At 42.6% G+C, this 16033-nt stretch overlaps 1 protein-coding gene across 8 annotated transcripts in view; it reads right to left on the minus strand.

Annotated features, from left to right (window-relative positions):
* MSRB3 (methionine sulfoxide reductase B3) overlaps window positions 1–16033 on the minus strand; it is a 146057-nt gene that overhangs the window by 4246 nt on the left and 125778 nt on the right. For all 8 annotated transcript variants that reach the window (XM_030548812.1, XM_030548811.1, XM_030548816.1 and 5 more), the window contains one exon: window positions 8625–8722. In XM_030548812.1, the coding sequence (XP_030404672.1) occupies window positions 8625–8722 (98 nt within the window). The remainder of the gene's footprint in view (window positions 1–8624; window positions 8723–16033) is intronic.

The raw sequence follows: 16033 nt of genomic DNA on the forward strand, positions 1-16033 counted from the left end.
TAAAATCATAATAATTTAGTTTCCCAAAGTATTTGTACAAATCCAAAATATGGCAATTAATCTTTTCGACTGAAAAAATTTTCAAACCTCATGGCTCAATAGCAAAGTCTTTTCCACATTAACATTTACCAAAAGATCACTTATAAATCACTCATTCTCCAACGTAAAGGAACAAAGGAAGAGAAATTACACAGAGGAGCAGATTTCAGGAAACACTGGCACACAAATTTATGGACTACCAAGTCAACCTATCTCAACAGAACTCCTTGGCAAGGAATTGTAAAGCTTCAACACGGTTAGAGGTGGTTTCATTATATTTGTCTGTGGTAGCAGAGTCACACCAGGATTGGATTACTAAGAAATCTGTTATATTTTGTGACATTTTCTCTCACTAAAATTTACATATAGATTCCATGTACACATGTGCTAATACTCATGTGCAATGAAAATAACTCAAATTCAATTGTTTGCACCAGAAAGGAATTGTTCTGGTTGTCATTTGAGAGTATGAAAGACGTGCTTTCCCTATGCTACATACAACACTTCACCCATCACGGGTGCTGACTACTTTTCTTTGGTGACTGTAAAAGTTGGTAAAGCCTCCCCATGAAAATCATCCTCTGCTTGTTCATATATTGAGCAGAATGTGACAAGATGATGGAATGCCAAGTGTAACTCATGCCTTTGACAAATTGGGAGTTTAGCTGACCACAGCCAAGTGTCAGCATGGTTGGGTCTCTCTTAGGGTGACCAGACAGCAAGTGTGAAAAATTGGGATCAGGTGGGGGGTAATAGGAGCCTATATAAGAAAGAGACTCAAAAATCAGGACTGTCCCCATAAAATCGGGACATCTGGTCACCCCTAGTTTTTCTGGGCTCCTGGTTCTCATTGGTTGCCATGAGCTGAAGAAAGCCCTGTGCAATCGGCTGCTAATGATTTATTCAGAGCATATCAATGTGCAACCAATCTTTTGGTGATTAAAGAATTTTATTGGTTTATACAGGTACAAGATAATAGCTAGAGAGACCCTAGGGGAAAGGACCCCCTGCACAGGAAAGGAAAAGGAAGGAGACAGAATGTGCAACCAATTTAATATTATTCCCTAAATGGGCCTGCAATTAACGTTTACCTGTCGCAAGTATCGGACATTATATGTATTTCCAGGATGATGTGTTTCTAACAGAACTGTAAAAATTGTTTCTCAGATAATCCAGGGATGCTTTTGTTTTATATTAAGGTGACACGCCCCCCCCCAACCCACCGCAGCGTTTGATCTCTAAATTGAAGAACATTTTAAAGAGAGGCTTTTACATGGGAGCAAACGGATGGAGGGACATTTATAGAAAAAGCAACTTACTTTTTCATCTGCAAGAGATTAATACAGTTTGGAGCACAGGGGGAGGGGGCGGGGGAAGTGTTTACCAAGAACTACACTGCAGTAAAACTGTGGTCTTTTTTGCTGCTGATTCACATTCTTAGGATCCAGGGGAGGGGAGGAAATGGCTGTGTTATTGGTACACTATATGGGAGTGTTAGTTGTGCCTTAGAGTGGCTGCAAGTTGTTCCCCACCCTCAGGCTATCAGCCTGTGTGATCTGCCCCACCTGCTGGGCCAAGAACACGGGTTCCACTGGTGGGAAGCCACTGATGGGAAATTGCTGTTGGACTTTGCTGTGGGGTTTAGCCTCATATTTTCCTATGCTATTTAGTAAATTCAGGTTTTGGTGTGTTTTAAATTGGTGGGAGCATTGCTAATGCCATTCTGTGAAGTCTGCCAGTTCTAGTTTCTCTGAAGCCAGGCAAACAATTTTCTCAGATTCCTCCACCCCGACCACATGCTGCTTTGGGCTCCATTCAGATGAATCCAAAAACTTTGGATTCTCTGGAAGGGAATTGTCATACTCCAACCCATATGTTGGCCACAGGATTCAGTTGACTGTGCTTACGTCCTGCCAGCTGGCACTGAGTAGGCTGCATTTTCAAGTAATCACTGAATAAAGGAGAGATTCCCAAATTCTAGTCCCACAGGGACCTTTGCTAGTGGCTCACAGAGATCTGCCTGCTCAGAAGACGCTGGCTTTCTTTCTCATTTTCTGCTAAGAGAAACAGAACAGATAGAACGAGGATATAAAGCAAGATTTTTGTAGATCCAGAAGAGGGCAATTAGATCTCTAGGAGGGACACAGGTGAGTTATGCATCATGTGAAAGTATTTTGTTTGATCCTGCTTTCAATTTGCAACCCTGTGTTTGTATTATGAGAGAAGCAGACATTGCTCTCTTTGCTATTCATTATTTGATATATCTCCATTGTGCCACCTCTTATTTATTTTCTCTCTGTACTAATACAAGTAAGCTCTGATAAGATGAAGATCTCAGAGGAATGCTTCAAAAAGAACAGCTATTATTTTGATATGAACATTAGATACATGGCCAGATATGAATTTCAGATAACAAAGATATTCAGATACTACGGGCTGGTAAACATACCCCTAATAATTTTTAGTGTCTCCTCATATGGAAATTTTTCCAAGCCTCTAATTTAATTTCATTGCTTTTTCTTGGATTTTTTTCTATTTGTACTACATCCTTTTCGAGACAGCACGACCCAACACAAACAGTATTCTATGTGAGGCCATACCTGTGATTTATAGAATGGCATTATAATGTTTGCAGTATTATTCTTTATACTTCAATACTCTCTAACATCTTGGTTGCTTTTCTAACCACCAAAATCCATTGATCAAATCTTTTCGCTGAGCTGTCCACAATAAAGTCCATATCTTTTTCCTGAGTGGTTTCAGTTAATTTAGAACCCATGAATGTGTATGAGTAGGGACCTGTCTACATGGCGCCAGCAAAGCTCCCTAGAGAGTTGTGATTTGTACAGTGTTCTAACGTGTTATGCGCTAGCTGCCCCTGTACACCCAGCTGGGGCACTCTTTCAGGTACCTGGTTTGCACTGATGTAGCCCTGTTTCAGACTTTTAGAGCTAGGTCTACACAGGGCAGTTGGAGAGCATGTTATTGCGCTTTACAAACTGCACCCCTCTGGCATGCTTTGCCCTGCCATGTAGACAGGCCATGTTAAAATCGTTCCTTCCAAAGCACAAGTTAATATTCAACTGAAAACGTGTGAGATCCGCCATTGTATTATGGAACTGTTAAATCATTCTTAAATAGCACCAGTTACCAGCTGGACATGGTCCTAAGCACAGATTGTGGCACAAAATATTCTCAATACTTCTAATACCTCAATGAGCAGTTCTGTCCTAAACTCTGCCAGGGAAGAACTAGTCCTTGTTCCCTCCACACATTACCCAGCATTCATGGAAGGGGAGATTACTTACGTGTAACTGGAGGTTCTTCAAGGTCTGTTGTCCCTATCTATATTCCACTGAGGGTTATGAGCATGCGCCCTGCGCCCAGAGCTGGAAATTTTCAAAATAGGAATGTCTGGCGGGTCATGCATGCACCCTTGCACTGCCTTCTGGTTTTTCCTGAGGCAATGAAGGATGGGGCAGACTGCTCATGTCTTTGGTTCCTTTTCTACCATGAATCTACCAGATCCGCAGCAGAGGGGAAGGAGGGTGGGATTGGAATACAGCCAGGGACCACACATCTCAAAGAACATCCAGTTACGGGTAAGTAACCTCCCCTTCTTCTTTGAGTGATAGTCCCTATTGTATTTAACTGAAGATGAGTAACAAGCAGCACCTAGCTAGGAGAAGGGTGCGAGGAAGATGCTGGAACTGTGGAATGGAGGACCACTGCGACAAACAAGGTGTCCATTGCAGAACCATGCACTAGAGCATAATGAGAAGAAAAGGCGTGTACCAAACTCCATGTGGCTGCCTTACATATGTCCACAAGTGGCACATTGTGGAGTGCGGCAGAATTTGATGCTTGCACTCTCTTGGAATGGGCCCATATCCCACCTGGTGGGGACCATCTCAATAACTGATAGAGCATAATGCACCCTCAGACCCATTTCGAGATTCTCTGGGTGGAAATGGCCTGCCCTTTAATTCTCTCTGCTAAAACAACAAATAATTTGGGAGACTTCCAGAATGGCTTCATTCTTTGTAGATAAAATGCCAGGGCACTACGTACATTTATGGAGTGAAGCTGATAAGTTGATATGGTGGTGTGCAGTTTGGGAAAGAAAGTGGGAAAATGTAGGGTCGGAAGAGGTGGAAGCAAGAAATCACTTTTGGTAAAGATCTGGGATGCAGGAGCAGTGAAACTTTGTCCTTATGGAATGTGGTGTAAAGGAGGTTTGCCATCATGGCCCCCAGTTTGCCAACCCTCCTTGCAGAGGTAATAGGAACCAGGAAAGCAACCTTCATGGAAATAAGAGAAAGGGAGCAGAAGGCCAGAGGTTTGAAGGGAAAAGTTCATTAATGACATAAGCACTAGATTGAGGTCCCATTGGGGAGTGATAGGCTGAATGGGCAAGGTATTTATTTACAAGGCTCTTCCAGAATTGGGTAGTCAAAGGAGGGGTAAAAACTGAATGCTCCTGTCATAACTTTAGTCCCAGATTTGGACCTTAGCGTCCAAAATATGGGGGTTAGCATGAAAACCTCCAAGCTTAGCTACCAGCTTGGACCTGGTACTTGCTGCCACCACCCAAAAATTTAGAGTGTTTTGGGGCACTCTGGTCCCCCTGAAAAACCTTCCCTGGGGACCCCAAGACCCAAATCCCTTGAGTCTCACAACAAAGGGAAATAATCCTTTTTCCCTTCCCCCCTCCAGGTGCTCCTGGAGAGATACACAGACACAAGCTCTGTGAATCCAAACAGAGTGACTCCCCCTCTCCGTTCCCAGTCCTGGAACTAAAGCACTTTCCTCTTCACCCAGAGGGAATGCAAAATCAGGCTAGCAAATCCAACACACACAGATCTCCCCCGATTTCTTCCTCCCACCAATTCCCTGGTGAGTACAGACTCAATTTCCCTGAAATTTCCCAGAAAAGAAAACTCCAACAGGTCTCAAAAAGAAAGCTTTATATAAAAAGAAAGAAAATACATACAAATGGTCTCTCTGTATTAAGGTGACAAAATACAGGGTCAATTGCTTAGAAGAAATATTGAATAAACAGCCTTATTCAAAAAGAATACAAATCAAAGCACTCCAGCACTTATATTTATGCAAATACCAAAGAAAAGAAACCATATAACTTACTATCTGATCTCTTTGTCCTTACACTTAGAAACAGAAGAGTAGAAAGCAGAAACTATGTCTCCAAAGCTCAGAGAAAGCAGGCAGACAGAAAACAAAGACCTCAGACACAAAATTCCCTCCACCCAAAGTTGAAAAAATCTGGTTTCCTGATTGGTCCTCTGGTCAGGTGCTTCAGGTGAAAGAGACATTAACCCTTAGCTATCTGTTTATGACAGCTCCTCAATGGGATGGTGGAAAGCACTAATAGCCACTGCATGCACCCTGATGGAGCTGAGAGCAAGTCCTGAGGCCTTCATATAGAGGGAATAGTCTAAGAGCATCGGGACGTCCACAGCTTTGGGGGAAAGACTTTGCTCTTGGGCTCAGGAAGTGAAACACACCCATTTGGCTTAGTAGGATCATCTCATGGAGTCCTTACTGCTACTTGAAAGGACATCCTCTACTGCCAACAAACACTCCCATGCTAGCAGAGGCGTACATCCAAAAAACAAGCTCTCAGGTGAAGCATCTGTGGATCAGGGTGCCTGAGTCTGCCACTGTGTTGCATGAGCAGTTCCAGAAACATCAGGAGCAGGAGTGGAGGATGCTTCAACATGCAGAGAAAAAGAGGAAACCAGAACTAGCGAGGCCAGAATAGAGCAATCAGGATGACAATCACCATCTTCCATTGGAGGCTGTGAAGGATGCACAGCAAGACTGATGGGGAGGGAAGGAGTAGTTGATCCAGTCCAACCAGTTGATGACCAGGGCAGTGCTCATTCACAGGGCAAGGAGTCCTCCCCTTGAGCAGTATTGAATGCACTTGACGTTGGCATGAGATGCAAAGAGATCCCTGACCAAAGTTCCCTAGTGACCAAAAATGTCTACGATTACCATGTCGTGCAACTCCCATTTATGGTCAGCTGCAAAGTTCCTGCTGAGAGCACTGGCAATCACATTCTGGGTTCCTGGCAGACAGGCTGCTGACAAATGGATACAATGTGCAATGCAACATTTCCGAAGGCATACTGCTTGCACATACAGCACTGGGGACTTTGTGCCTCCTTGCTTGTTTATATATTAAACTGTAGTGGTGTCGTCCGACATGACAAGAATGGATAGCTGGTAAAAACGAATGGCATGCTTTGCGTACTGCCCCGAGTTCCAGGATGGTGATATGAATCCTGACTTCCTGAGAGGTCCAAGTGCCTTGTGTCACATGATCTCCCACGTGGGCACCCCAGCCATTGAGCGATGCATCTGTTATGATTGTCTTGCATGGCAAGGACAGAAGAAAGAGCATTCTGGAGCAAACCTGGAACAGTTCATGAGGCCAAGGAGCAATTCCAAGTCTTCCCAGAGTCAATGGCCCTCAGTCTATGAATGGAACTGGGGCTGGTAAGGGGAGCTGTCTCAGGACCCACGAATCAGAGATGTCAGTGGGGCCAGTGCAGGAGGAGCATGTGGTGCTGGAACTGGGACTGGCAGATTCGATGAGCAATCCAACTTCTTGTCACTCTTGTGGGCCTTGGAAGGCAGCGTTCCTCTGTGGCCGGAACTTGTGGATGGTGTGGCATCTTTCTTGGATCTAGAGGAAGACTTACTGCCACGCTTATGTGCATGCTTCCGAGACTCATGGCTAGGCCCCAGCATGGGGTCCATAGAACTGGTACTGGCAGAGCCTGACTGCGGCTCCGAGATAGGAGGCGCAATCTTGGATTATTTGGGAGAGAGGGGAGTTACTCAGTCAGGATCCGACTGAGGGCCCCTGGCAATATTCATGTGCTGCTTCGTAGGACAGAGGGCTTGGTCTTTCCATGCAAGGGCAGGGAAGTTAGAGGCAGATACTTCACCTGGATGCAGCGCAGTTTTCCCCAAGCAGTACAGACAGCACGGGCGCTCGTCGCTGAGCGAAAACGAGCAAGAGCAGGAAGTGCAGATTTTGAATCCTGGTATCTTTGGCACAATCCAGTACCCACATGGATTTTAAAATACAAACTGTCAACATCACATTTCAAAATATGCAAACTAAATATCCTTAAATCAAACACTAAGTTCTCAAGCACACTTCCCCCCCCCTCAACTTTGGCTATCTGTAAATTTCAGTTATTGATGGAAATATTTTTTCATCGCTTTGTGTGTATACAAGGAAATCAACTTTTACGAATATTTACTGATAAAAATAAAATCCTTCCAAACCTATTTATATTTATCAGTTAGTTCCACAAAGCAATTCAGTAAAGTGAGAATTATAAGCTCATAAGGTTCATCAGTCTATTATGAAATAAAAACAACATAGCCTGAGTTCCTTTAATATTGAGCAATATCTTTTTGTGCAGTACATTTTCCTGCAAGGTGTTAAAATTCTTTTGCAATCAGAGCTCATAGTAGAGCTTCTGAGATTCCTAAAACACATACAGCACAGCTACCAAAAATGTGTTAAATGGTTTTCTTGCAGCACGTTATCTAGATAAGAATAATACAATTTCTCCAATTATATTAGTAGATATTTCCCGTCAGACTGATTCAGGCACTGGCATGTTGGGCTCCATCCTGCACACACTGAAGTTAACTGAAATTTTGCCACTGACTTCAGTGGGAGCAGAAATGGCCCCAGAAAAATACACCATTTCAGAGAGCCTCTTTCTTAACATGCTCTAAGCATTCCTGTATGAGCACAGAATAATCAAGATATATTTCAGCAATGCTGAAATCGGTTATCCCAGCCTTGGTCCTATCTGGAAACAGAAAGGCAGATTTATACAGCATGAATGAAGTTGTTGCAGTCTCACCAGAAGGAATTTGAGGATTTAGAACTGGGTGGCTGAGAGTTGCTGGGTGTTTTTGTAACATGACAAGTCAGCAGTTCCCCTCCCTTCTAGATAATGATTATGCCATTCACTTCACAGAAAGCTGGGCACCATAATGGATGAAAGCAAGTAAAACAAGACAGATAATGGAAAGTCGGGAGCATCTGGCATTATTATTGAGTTCGTTATTATGGCAGATGGGATTACTTGATTTGGTCATTAAGACTGACCTGGGAATGGGGCTTGGATTTCAGTTAGTGCTGCTCTTCAGTAATGCACAGTGATGGTATTAGCACACAAATAGTCACTACAATGCTACCAACCTCTATCAAAACCATTCACACATGGAGGTAGAAAAGCAGGGCTCAGGGATGAGCATTGAAGGGATTCCTTTCAACAAGACAATTTCTGTATACTTGGCACCATTGATTCAAGCCATTTATGTCTGCTCTGTTAAACAGTGCTTAAGAACACTCTCATTAGCACTCTGACTCGGACCACTTGTCTGTCACTTGCAACCCACTATGCAACGTTAAGATTATTAGTATTTAATGAACTAAAAGCTTTGTGAATCACAGTGAGAGGGTAGGATGCTATAACAATATTTGCAGCCTTTACAATCAGAATAGTCTCTGTGTGCTGTACACTGACCTGACTGCAGCCTGTTTCAATCCTGTGCATCCCATAAGAGAAGTCATCGGTAAACGTAATTGCATCCGGACTGATCACATCATAGAATGAAGGCCAACCTGGAAAAGAGGAACAAGAGAAATCAAGAGCTGCAGTATCTTTGCGTCAGATTGCATTACCAACAAATTATAGATTATGGAGAACGCTGTCAAAAGCACCTACGTGATTTAGGAGCCTAAGTCCCATTTTCAAAAACGCCTGTTATCTTGCATGTACAATTATAATAAATTACTCACATTTAGGCCCTCTCAGAGAACTAGCTGCCAGCAGCTGACTTTCTTCTGCATCTGCAGAGCTCCCTGGCATGCCCCTCCACTGACAGCAACTGCGGCAGTCTAGCCCAGGTAAACAGATGGGTGCTCTGGAAACCCAGACACAGATTCCAACCATGTAAGGCTTTAAAGATCAGTAAAAAATACTTTGAGTTCTACTCGGCTACCAAAGGCAACTGCACTAACTCATGGGATGCTCGTGTTAAGTGCTTCCAGTGGAAAGCCCCACTTACTAAAGGGCTCCTGAATTCTGGAATAGCTCAGCTTCTGCATGGTCTCAGGTGTAGCCCCCAAGTAGAGAGTGTTAAGGGGGTCTTATCTCAGGGTGACAAAGGCATGGACAAGCATAAGGCCTGCATCCAAAACAAAAGACCTCACTTTGCTTTGCCACGTGCTGATGAATACATGCACTCTTCAACATGAAGCTGCTACCCAAGCCTTCCATAGCAGCCTCAGGTACAATCAGAGTTTTATAGTGACCCCTGCTTACAACCCATGGCTGCACATCATCACCTGAAGAATAACTGTTTACTCCCTAAAAAGGACAGGAGCACTTGTGGCACCTTAGAGACTAACACATTTATTTGAGCATAAGCTTTCGTGGGCTACAGCCCACTTCTCCCCCTACCCACCAACACAGGGACTGGGAAATCCAAGCCCCTGCAACTACAGCATCCCAGCAGAGTCCCCTCACACAGCCTGATTAGTTCACCTAAAAAGCAATCGAAGGGCTGTATTGCCTATAGCTGGGCTTCCACATGAGAATCTGCTTGAAAGACTTTAAAGGTCATCTAAAAATCCACCCTGTACCCACCTGATCACCCCTAGATACCTGCCCCTCTCATGCAATCCCTTAAGGTCACTCACCCATACACACACACTCTCTCTCTCTCTGTGTATATATGCTCACACATACCAGAGTTCCTTGTTCTTTCTCCTAATATCTGTTAAACATTTGTTACTAATGGTTTCATAAAATGCCTTGCAGTAAGTCATTAAAGAATGTAGCTGCAGCTACAAATCACTTTGCACAGATGAATACAGGATGCACAGAATTTCCCACAAGATTTTTAGTAAAGGGAGGTGTGGAAGCTATCAAATGGTCTCAATATGTGCAGGGAAAGCATGTCAATGCGGAACAATACTGCACATCTTTAGTTACACCTTACACAGTTAAATGTGGAGGAAAACTTCCGAGGAGGAAACCATGTAAGAGCAAAATTAAAGGGGAAAAACAGCCTCTTCCCAAGATGGTTCATTTCTCACACTTCGGGAAAACTTGGATAAATACAGGATCATCTTAATTAAAAACCCAATCCTGCAATGAGTTCCAAGTAGGAGTCCACTGGGACCCCCAATGAAGTCCATGGGGCCTACCCACACAAAGCTGATTGTGGGATCAGGGGCTAAAAGTGTCATCCAAGTGTGATCGACAGGAAAAAATGGACAGCAGTAAAGCTGAAGATCAAATACTCGGAACAAGGCAAACATCCTGCAAGAGAGAAACCCACCTGGAATCCCTCTAGTAATGTCAATCTTTAAAAAAAATAGTTACAAAGTAACAAACGTCTTTATAAATTACTCCATACTGTAAACATCCCTGCCAAACAATGCACATAGTTTCACAAACAAACAAAAAAAGAAGCAACCTATTACAAAGTTCTGCAAAACGGGAACCCTTCAAAAATTCTTATCTTCCAGTTGGTGGATCCTCTCCAGCAATGCAAATTATCTCCTGAGTTGGAACTCCACCTAATGATGAGTGAGGTCTTTAGCAGACCTGGCTGAATAATTTTCAACAGAACTTTTTCTGACAAAAATGAAATGTTTTGTGAAGCAGAATTCTTGTTTTCTGGCCAGCCCTAAGTCTTAACGAAGAGAAGCCCCAAAGAAGAGAGCATTTTCCTCATACTGTGAAAGTATTTGAAGGAGGAACTCTTTGCTGCTGAAGAAATCCTCAAAGGGAACCCTCCCTCCCCCTACACACAACAATAAGGAGAAAGCTTCAAAGGCTGCTATGCAGAGATTGAAGCAATCTGTGTCTTGCTGAGAAAATTATCTTGTGCAAAGGGGTTGGAGGGATATGTTTATGTCAGTTTTGACATTAAAGGAAGATCATCCATCCTCCTCTCTCCAGACTTTTCCTTTTGGTTTTCCCATCTAGCACAAAAATATATTTGTTTTGGATGCATTCCATGCACTTTTTAAAAGTGAAGTCAGCTGAAAACCTGTACAAACAGAGTTAAGCTCCCTTAAAGCAGCCTTTGTACCCAACTGGAGTGACTAGAATTTACTTTATTAATTTCCAGTGCACACAGTTTTTTTCAGAATGTCCCTTGTTCTATAGATTCTGCCAGTGAGGCATCTGCTCCCCTAAAGTAGTGATTACAACACAGTTAGAAAATCCAAGTGGTGGTTCCTAAGATTTTCAACCACTTAATGCTAAATTGTTGCATTTCCACCTCAATGACATCTCCTCCACCTGGTCGCCTATTTGTGTGTCTTACAGTATTACTGCGATGAGCTAATAACATTAAGAAGGTTGACAGTACAGCTGTGTGAAACCTGCAGGGTACAGTTCATGAAGGGCACCATCATGTGGTTGGCCTGGAGATGGAACCAAACTAACTGCTGCATGTTTGGTGGAAAGTCTGAATTTATTCGGCAAACTTACAGGGCGATCCAGTACCCTTCACCCTCATCTCTCTCACTCCCTCTCATGGGAAATGTAGCATATAGGAATAGAAGGGTATCCTTTGGATAGTTTGTGAGCCTTCTAATAGCGCTCATTGTGTACTATGTTTCAAAAGCAGCCAGAAACCAGTCAGAGCTGCAGTATGTATCTAGCTAGACCTGGTGTGTTTGTGTATATTTAGTAAACACACTTATCTGGCACCCAGTTGTACACATGTGGCTTCTTCATATTGTCTGTATTGTGTAACTAGAAAAAGACACAGTAGGGGCTTCTTGTTTCTCCTTCTTTCCCAGCAACCTCCAGAAGATCTCTTCTTGCTTCAGGGTACATCTACACTACAACTTAAGATGTAACAGTAGCTCATGTAGACTACGTGTGCTAGTTTTAATCTAGCTAGCACAGGTAACAAGAGGAGTCAAGATGTGTCAGCATGGGCTTCATTGCAGGCTAGCTGCCACAATAAATGTCTGTCTGGGATGCTGTTTACTGGATGTATACTCGGGTTGCAAGCCCATGCTGAAGCCTCTGCCGCCATGTCTTCATTACCATTGTTACCCACACTAGCTAGAATAAAGCTAGGATGGGTACACCTACTCTTCTTTGCTGCATGGACACACCCTTCAACTTGTCTTCACCATGGGGGTAAGTCGACCTAAGTTATGCTACTCCAGCTACGTGAATAACATAGCTGGAGTCAATGTAGCTTAGGTCAACGTAGGTGTTTTCAGCGCACTGCATTGATGGGAGACACTCTCTGATCGACTTCCCTTACTCTTCATAGATAGAATCAGATTATTAGGGTTGGAAGGGACCTCAGGAGATCATCTAGTCCAACCCCCTGCTCAAAGCAGGACCAATCCCCAAATGGCTCCCTCAAGGATTGAACTCACAACCCTCGGTTTAGCAGGCCAATGCTCAAACTCTTCTCGTAGAGCTGGAGTACTGGGGTCAACTGAGGAGCTCTCTGCTGTCGATTTAGCGGATCTTCACTAGGCCCACTAAATCGACCCCTGCTGCCTCAATTGCAGCAGCGTGGATCTCCTCGTAGTGAAGATCAGCCCTTAGATATTTTAATCTCCCACCACTTCTCCCTCCTCCAGCAACCTAGGCCCTGCCACCTCCTTCTCCTTCCCAAGGTCTGTAAGTGGTGCAGAGTGGCTGCAAGCTATTGACTCATGCTTCATTCAGTTTTTCAAAGGGCATTTTGGGGTTGGATGCTTCCAAAAGGGAAATAGGAACAGGGAAGAAGCAGCCTTCCCACTTCTGCTCTCAGCTGGTTCCACTGAGCTGGGGCTGAGAGGAACTGTAATCCTTTGCATTGTAAAGACTGTCCCTGGGAAGAGACACCTCATGTTCATGCATGATTTCTTTAGAAGGGTAGCACACTAATGATTGGAAGTTTATCAGCTTGAGCTCAGCAGATCTAGTTGCAGCAATAGCAAGAGCATTTTCCCTTGAAGAATAGTAAACTTGGTGGGTAGAACAGGACAGCAGCTGTGGGGAGGGGAAGAAGGGTAATTGTAGGAGACAAGCTGGGGACAGGGAGATTTGGATTTCCCATCTAAGTGAACAGCTTCAACCAAAGTTTGCAAATTTTTGTGAATAGGAGCCAAGGTTTGTGAATATATTGATCCCTGAACTCAAGATTCAGTTCCGAGAGGGACTGATGCAAATGTTACATGTGGCCTTGTTTGTTAGCAGTTTGTACTGGATTATAGACATTTAAAATGGGTCTAATTCTTATCTTCACTAAGGCTTTTTCACTTCACTCTGACAGTGGAAAGGTGCTTTAAAACAGGAATGTATTATATATATGCACCCACTTAAAGGCCCTGAGGCCTCAGAGTAAATGAGAATCAGGCCCATTTATCCTTGGTTCTGTGGGTTTCTGATATATTACATGCCAGATTTAATTATTTAGATATTGTTAACATCCTTTCTGAGCCAAAAATGCAAACATACAAAACAATGGAACATTATTCTATCCATTACCTCACTAAAAACTGTGTATAACCATACATTAGACAGAAGTCATTTCCATTTGCCCCTGAATAACAGACTCTTAAACCAGTAGATTTAACATATTTAATCAGTCATTTGCTACTCTTCTCTCCACCTCTTCCATTTGAGATTTCTCCCAAATATTTTGTAAAAGCTGCATGGCTTTTGCCCTAAAATTGGGATCATTTGTTTTTACTGATGACCCTTAATTTGCTGAAGAGAAGATGAAGGCTCATACTCCTTCATCAGTGAACGCTTTCTTCAGAACAGAGAACACCTAATGACTGCCTTGGGCAGCCAGGTTAAGAGCAGGAAGGAATAGAAATGTTTCTGCTCATACAGTATGTCTGATGTTGTTTGTGCAACCCACAAAATCTACTCATAGTCTTGTGTGTGTGAGACAGAGAAATCAAAACTTTTTCCAGCAAGGGTTGCAGCGTATGGCATATGATCTCTATCACATTAAGGTTAAAAGACAGAAGGAAGCTTATTCTCCACGAAGATGAAAATTCTAGAAAACCTCTGGCATATGTACTCCCAGGGCATATTTTCATAAAATGATACTGAGAAGAGTCCTATAGAGTACGCAACATATTTCCTACTTAAGCCATCAAATTATAGCATAACTGTAACACATGATAAATATTTTCAGAACAGTCTATCCCTGGATTCTGTTATTTATCTTTCAAGGAAAGTTTCAATCCTGCTTCCAATTTTGTGAGTTGGGCCACATTTCGTAGCACTTAGACAACTAACTGCCTGCGTCCACGAATTAGGAAGTTAGAGGTTTAACTGCTAAAATGTGAGCCTATAATTATTTGCAGAAGCAAGACTGCAGGCTGCTTTAGAAAATCAGGCCCAGTTAGCATTTTTTTTTCAGAATATTCCTTTTGATAATTTTCTGAACAGCACAATTGCAATCACAAACCATTTTATGTTTTTGCATTAGTGCCCCATTCATATACCTGTGAATTGGAGACCTCCTCTCTGTTTTCCATAGCAGAGATTTTTACAGTTATGTTTTCCATTTTAGAATCCCGAGACAGTAAAGGGTAGGCTGCACTTTATCATTTTTTTTGCTAAATTATTCCAAGCGTTTCCTTCAGAAAGCTGTTTGCAGGTGGAAAGGTAGGGAGTGATGGCATATGCTAGGGCTGCAAAATGGCACCAGCTGCTGGGAGGCAGGGCAGGAGGGAAAAGGGCCTTGACCTGAAAAATGCCTGGTTTCTCTGATGGGTTGGGTTTTGGAACTCTTATGCTTTTTAAACACAATTTTTGTTATTGAAAACCACAGTATTTAATGGGAAGTCTCATCGTTTGTCTTATTCCACTGAGAAACTACATCTTTGTAAAAACACAAAGCATACAAGGTTTAAATACAGTAATAAATCTTCCACTTTAGAACAGTTGTAGGTCTTTAAGTTACTTCACTCTCTCTCTCTCTCCATACATATTTATACTAAGACTGAGTCTGACAGATCCATATACCAGCCTCTGTCTTCACATATACAACCTAGATGTAAGAACTGTACAACTGCTGCAATTTTGTTATATATAATGCCTTTGCAAATACAAGATGTGCTTTGGGTAATTTGGCTAGCTTTAAACATTTAATTTTCACAGCATTTTCTGGATGATGAATATGCAGCGAACAGTTACAGGAAATAAAATATTTCTTACAATATATCTTGCTTACACTTCAGTAAAAAAGTGGTACCAGATTTGAAATACTGTCCTTGATTCAAAATACTACTTGCTAGGATTGTATTGGATAAAGTAGGCCTGATTATGGTGTCATTTATACAAATTTTAGAGTGAAGGAAAATTAATTTCAATGGCGTTAGTCCCGATTTACACCAGCATATCTATAAGCAGAATCAGGCACAGAAATCTTGTGAGCCTGCAGGATTATAATCAAGTGTTATGTACATCCCACTGGAAAGGACACAATCCCAACTGTCCCATTCCCATGGCATAAGGCTTTCAGAAGGACCATGAGACCATATTGTTAGGAAGGGACAGGTAGGGAGCTGGGCTGGGAGCAAGGCTGTGTGATTGTGAGGGAGCATAAGGAAAAGGTAGGGCCTGGAGTTTGGAAAGAGAAGCGGGTGAGCTCTAACAAACTCTCCGTGATCAGCAGAGTTGCGCCACTACAACAAGGAAATATCACCCTTAGGAACGGTCTCTGAAGGAAATTTTACAAAATAATTGTTGCTATTAGAGGATCATCATCTTGCTATTCTGTCTCTCATTTGGGCAGTAAAGGATTGGAAGTCATAAATAAAGACAATGTTTTTTTTCTTTCAATTGCTGCTCTCTGAATTTCAAAACAGGTCTTTACAAAACAAGGTATCCAATCTGGATTTACTTCTTTTGCTTAGTTTTAGCATGATAAATCTGTT

This window comes from Gopherus evgoodei, chromosome 1 (genome assembly GCF_007399415.2).
Source record: "Gopherus evgoodei ecotype Sinaloan lineage chromosome 1, rGopEvg1_v1.p, whole genome shotgun sequence".
Taxonomy (NCBI): domain Eukaryota; kingdom Metazoa; phylum Chordata; order Testudines; family Testudinidae; genus Gopherus; species Gopherus evgoodei.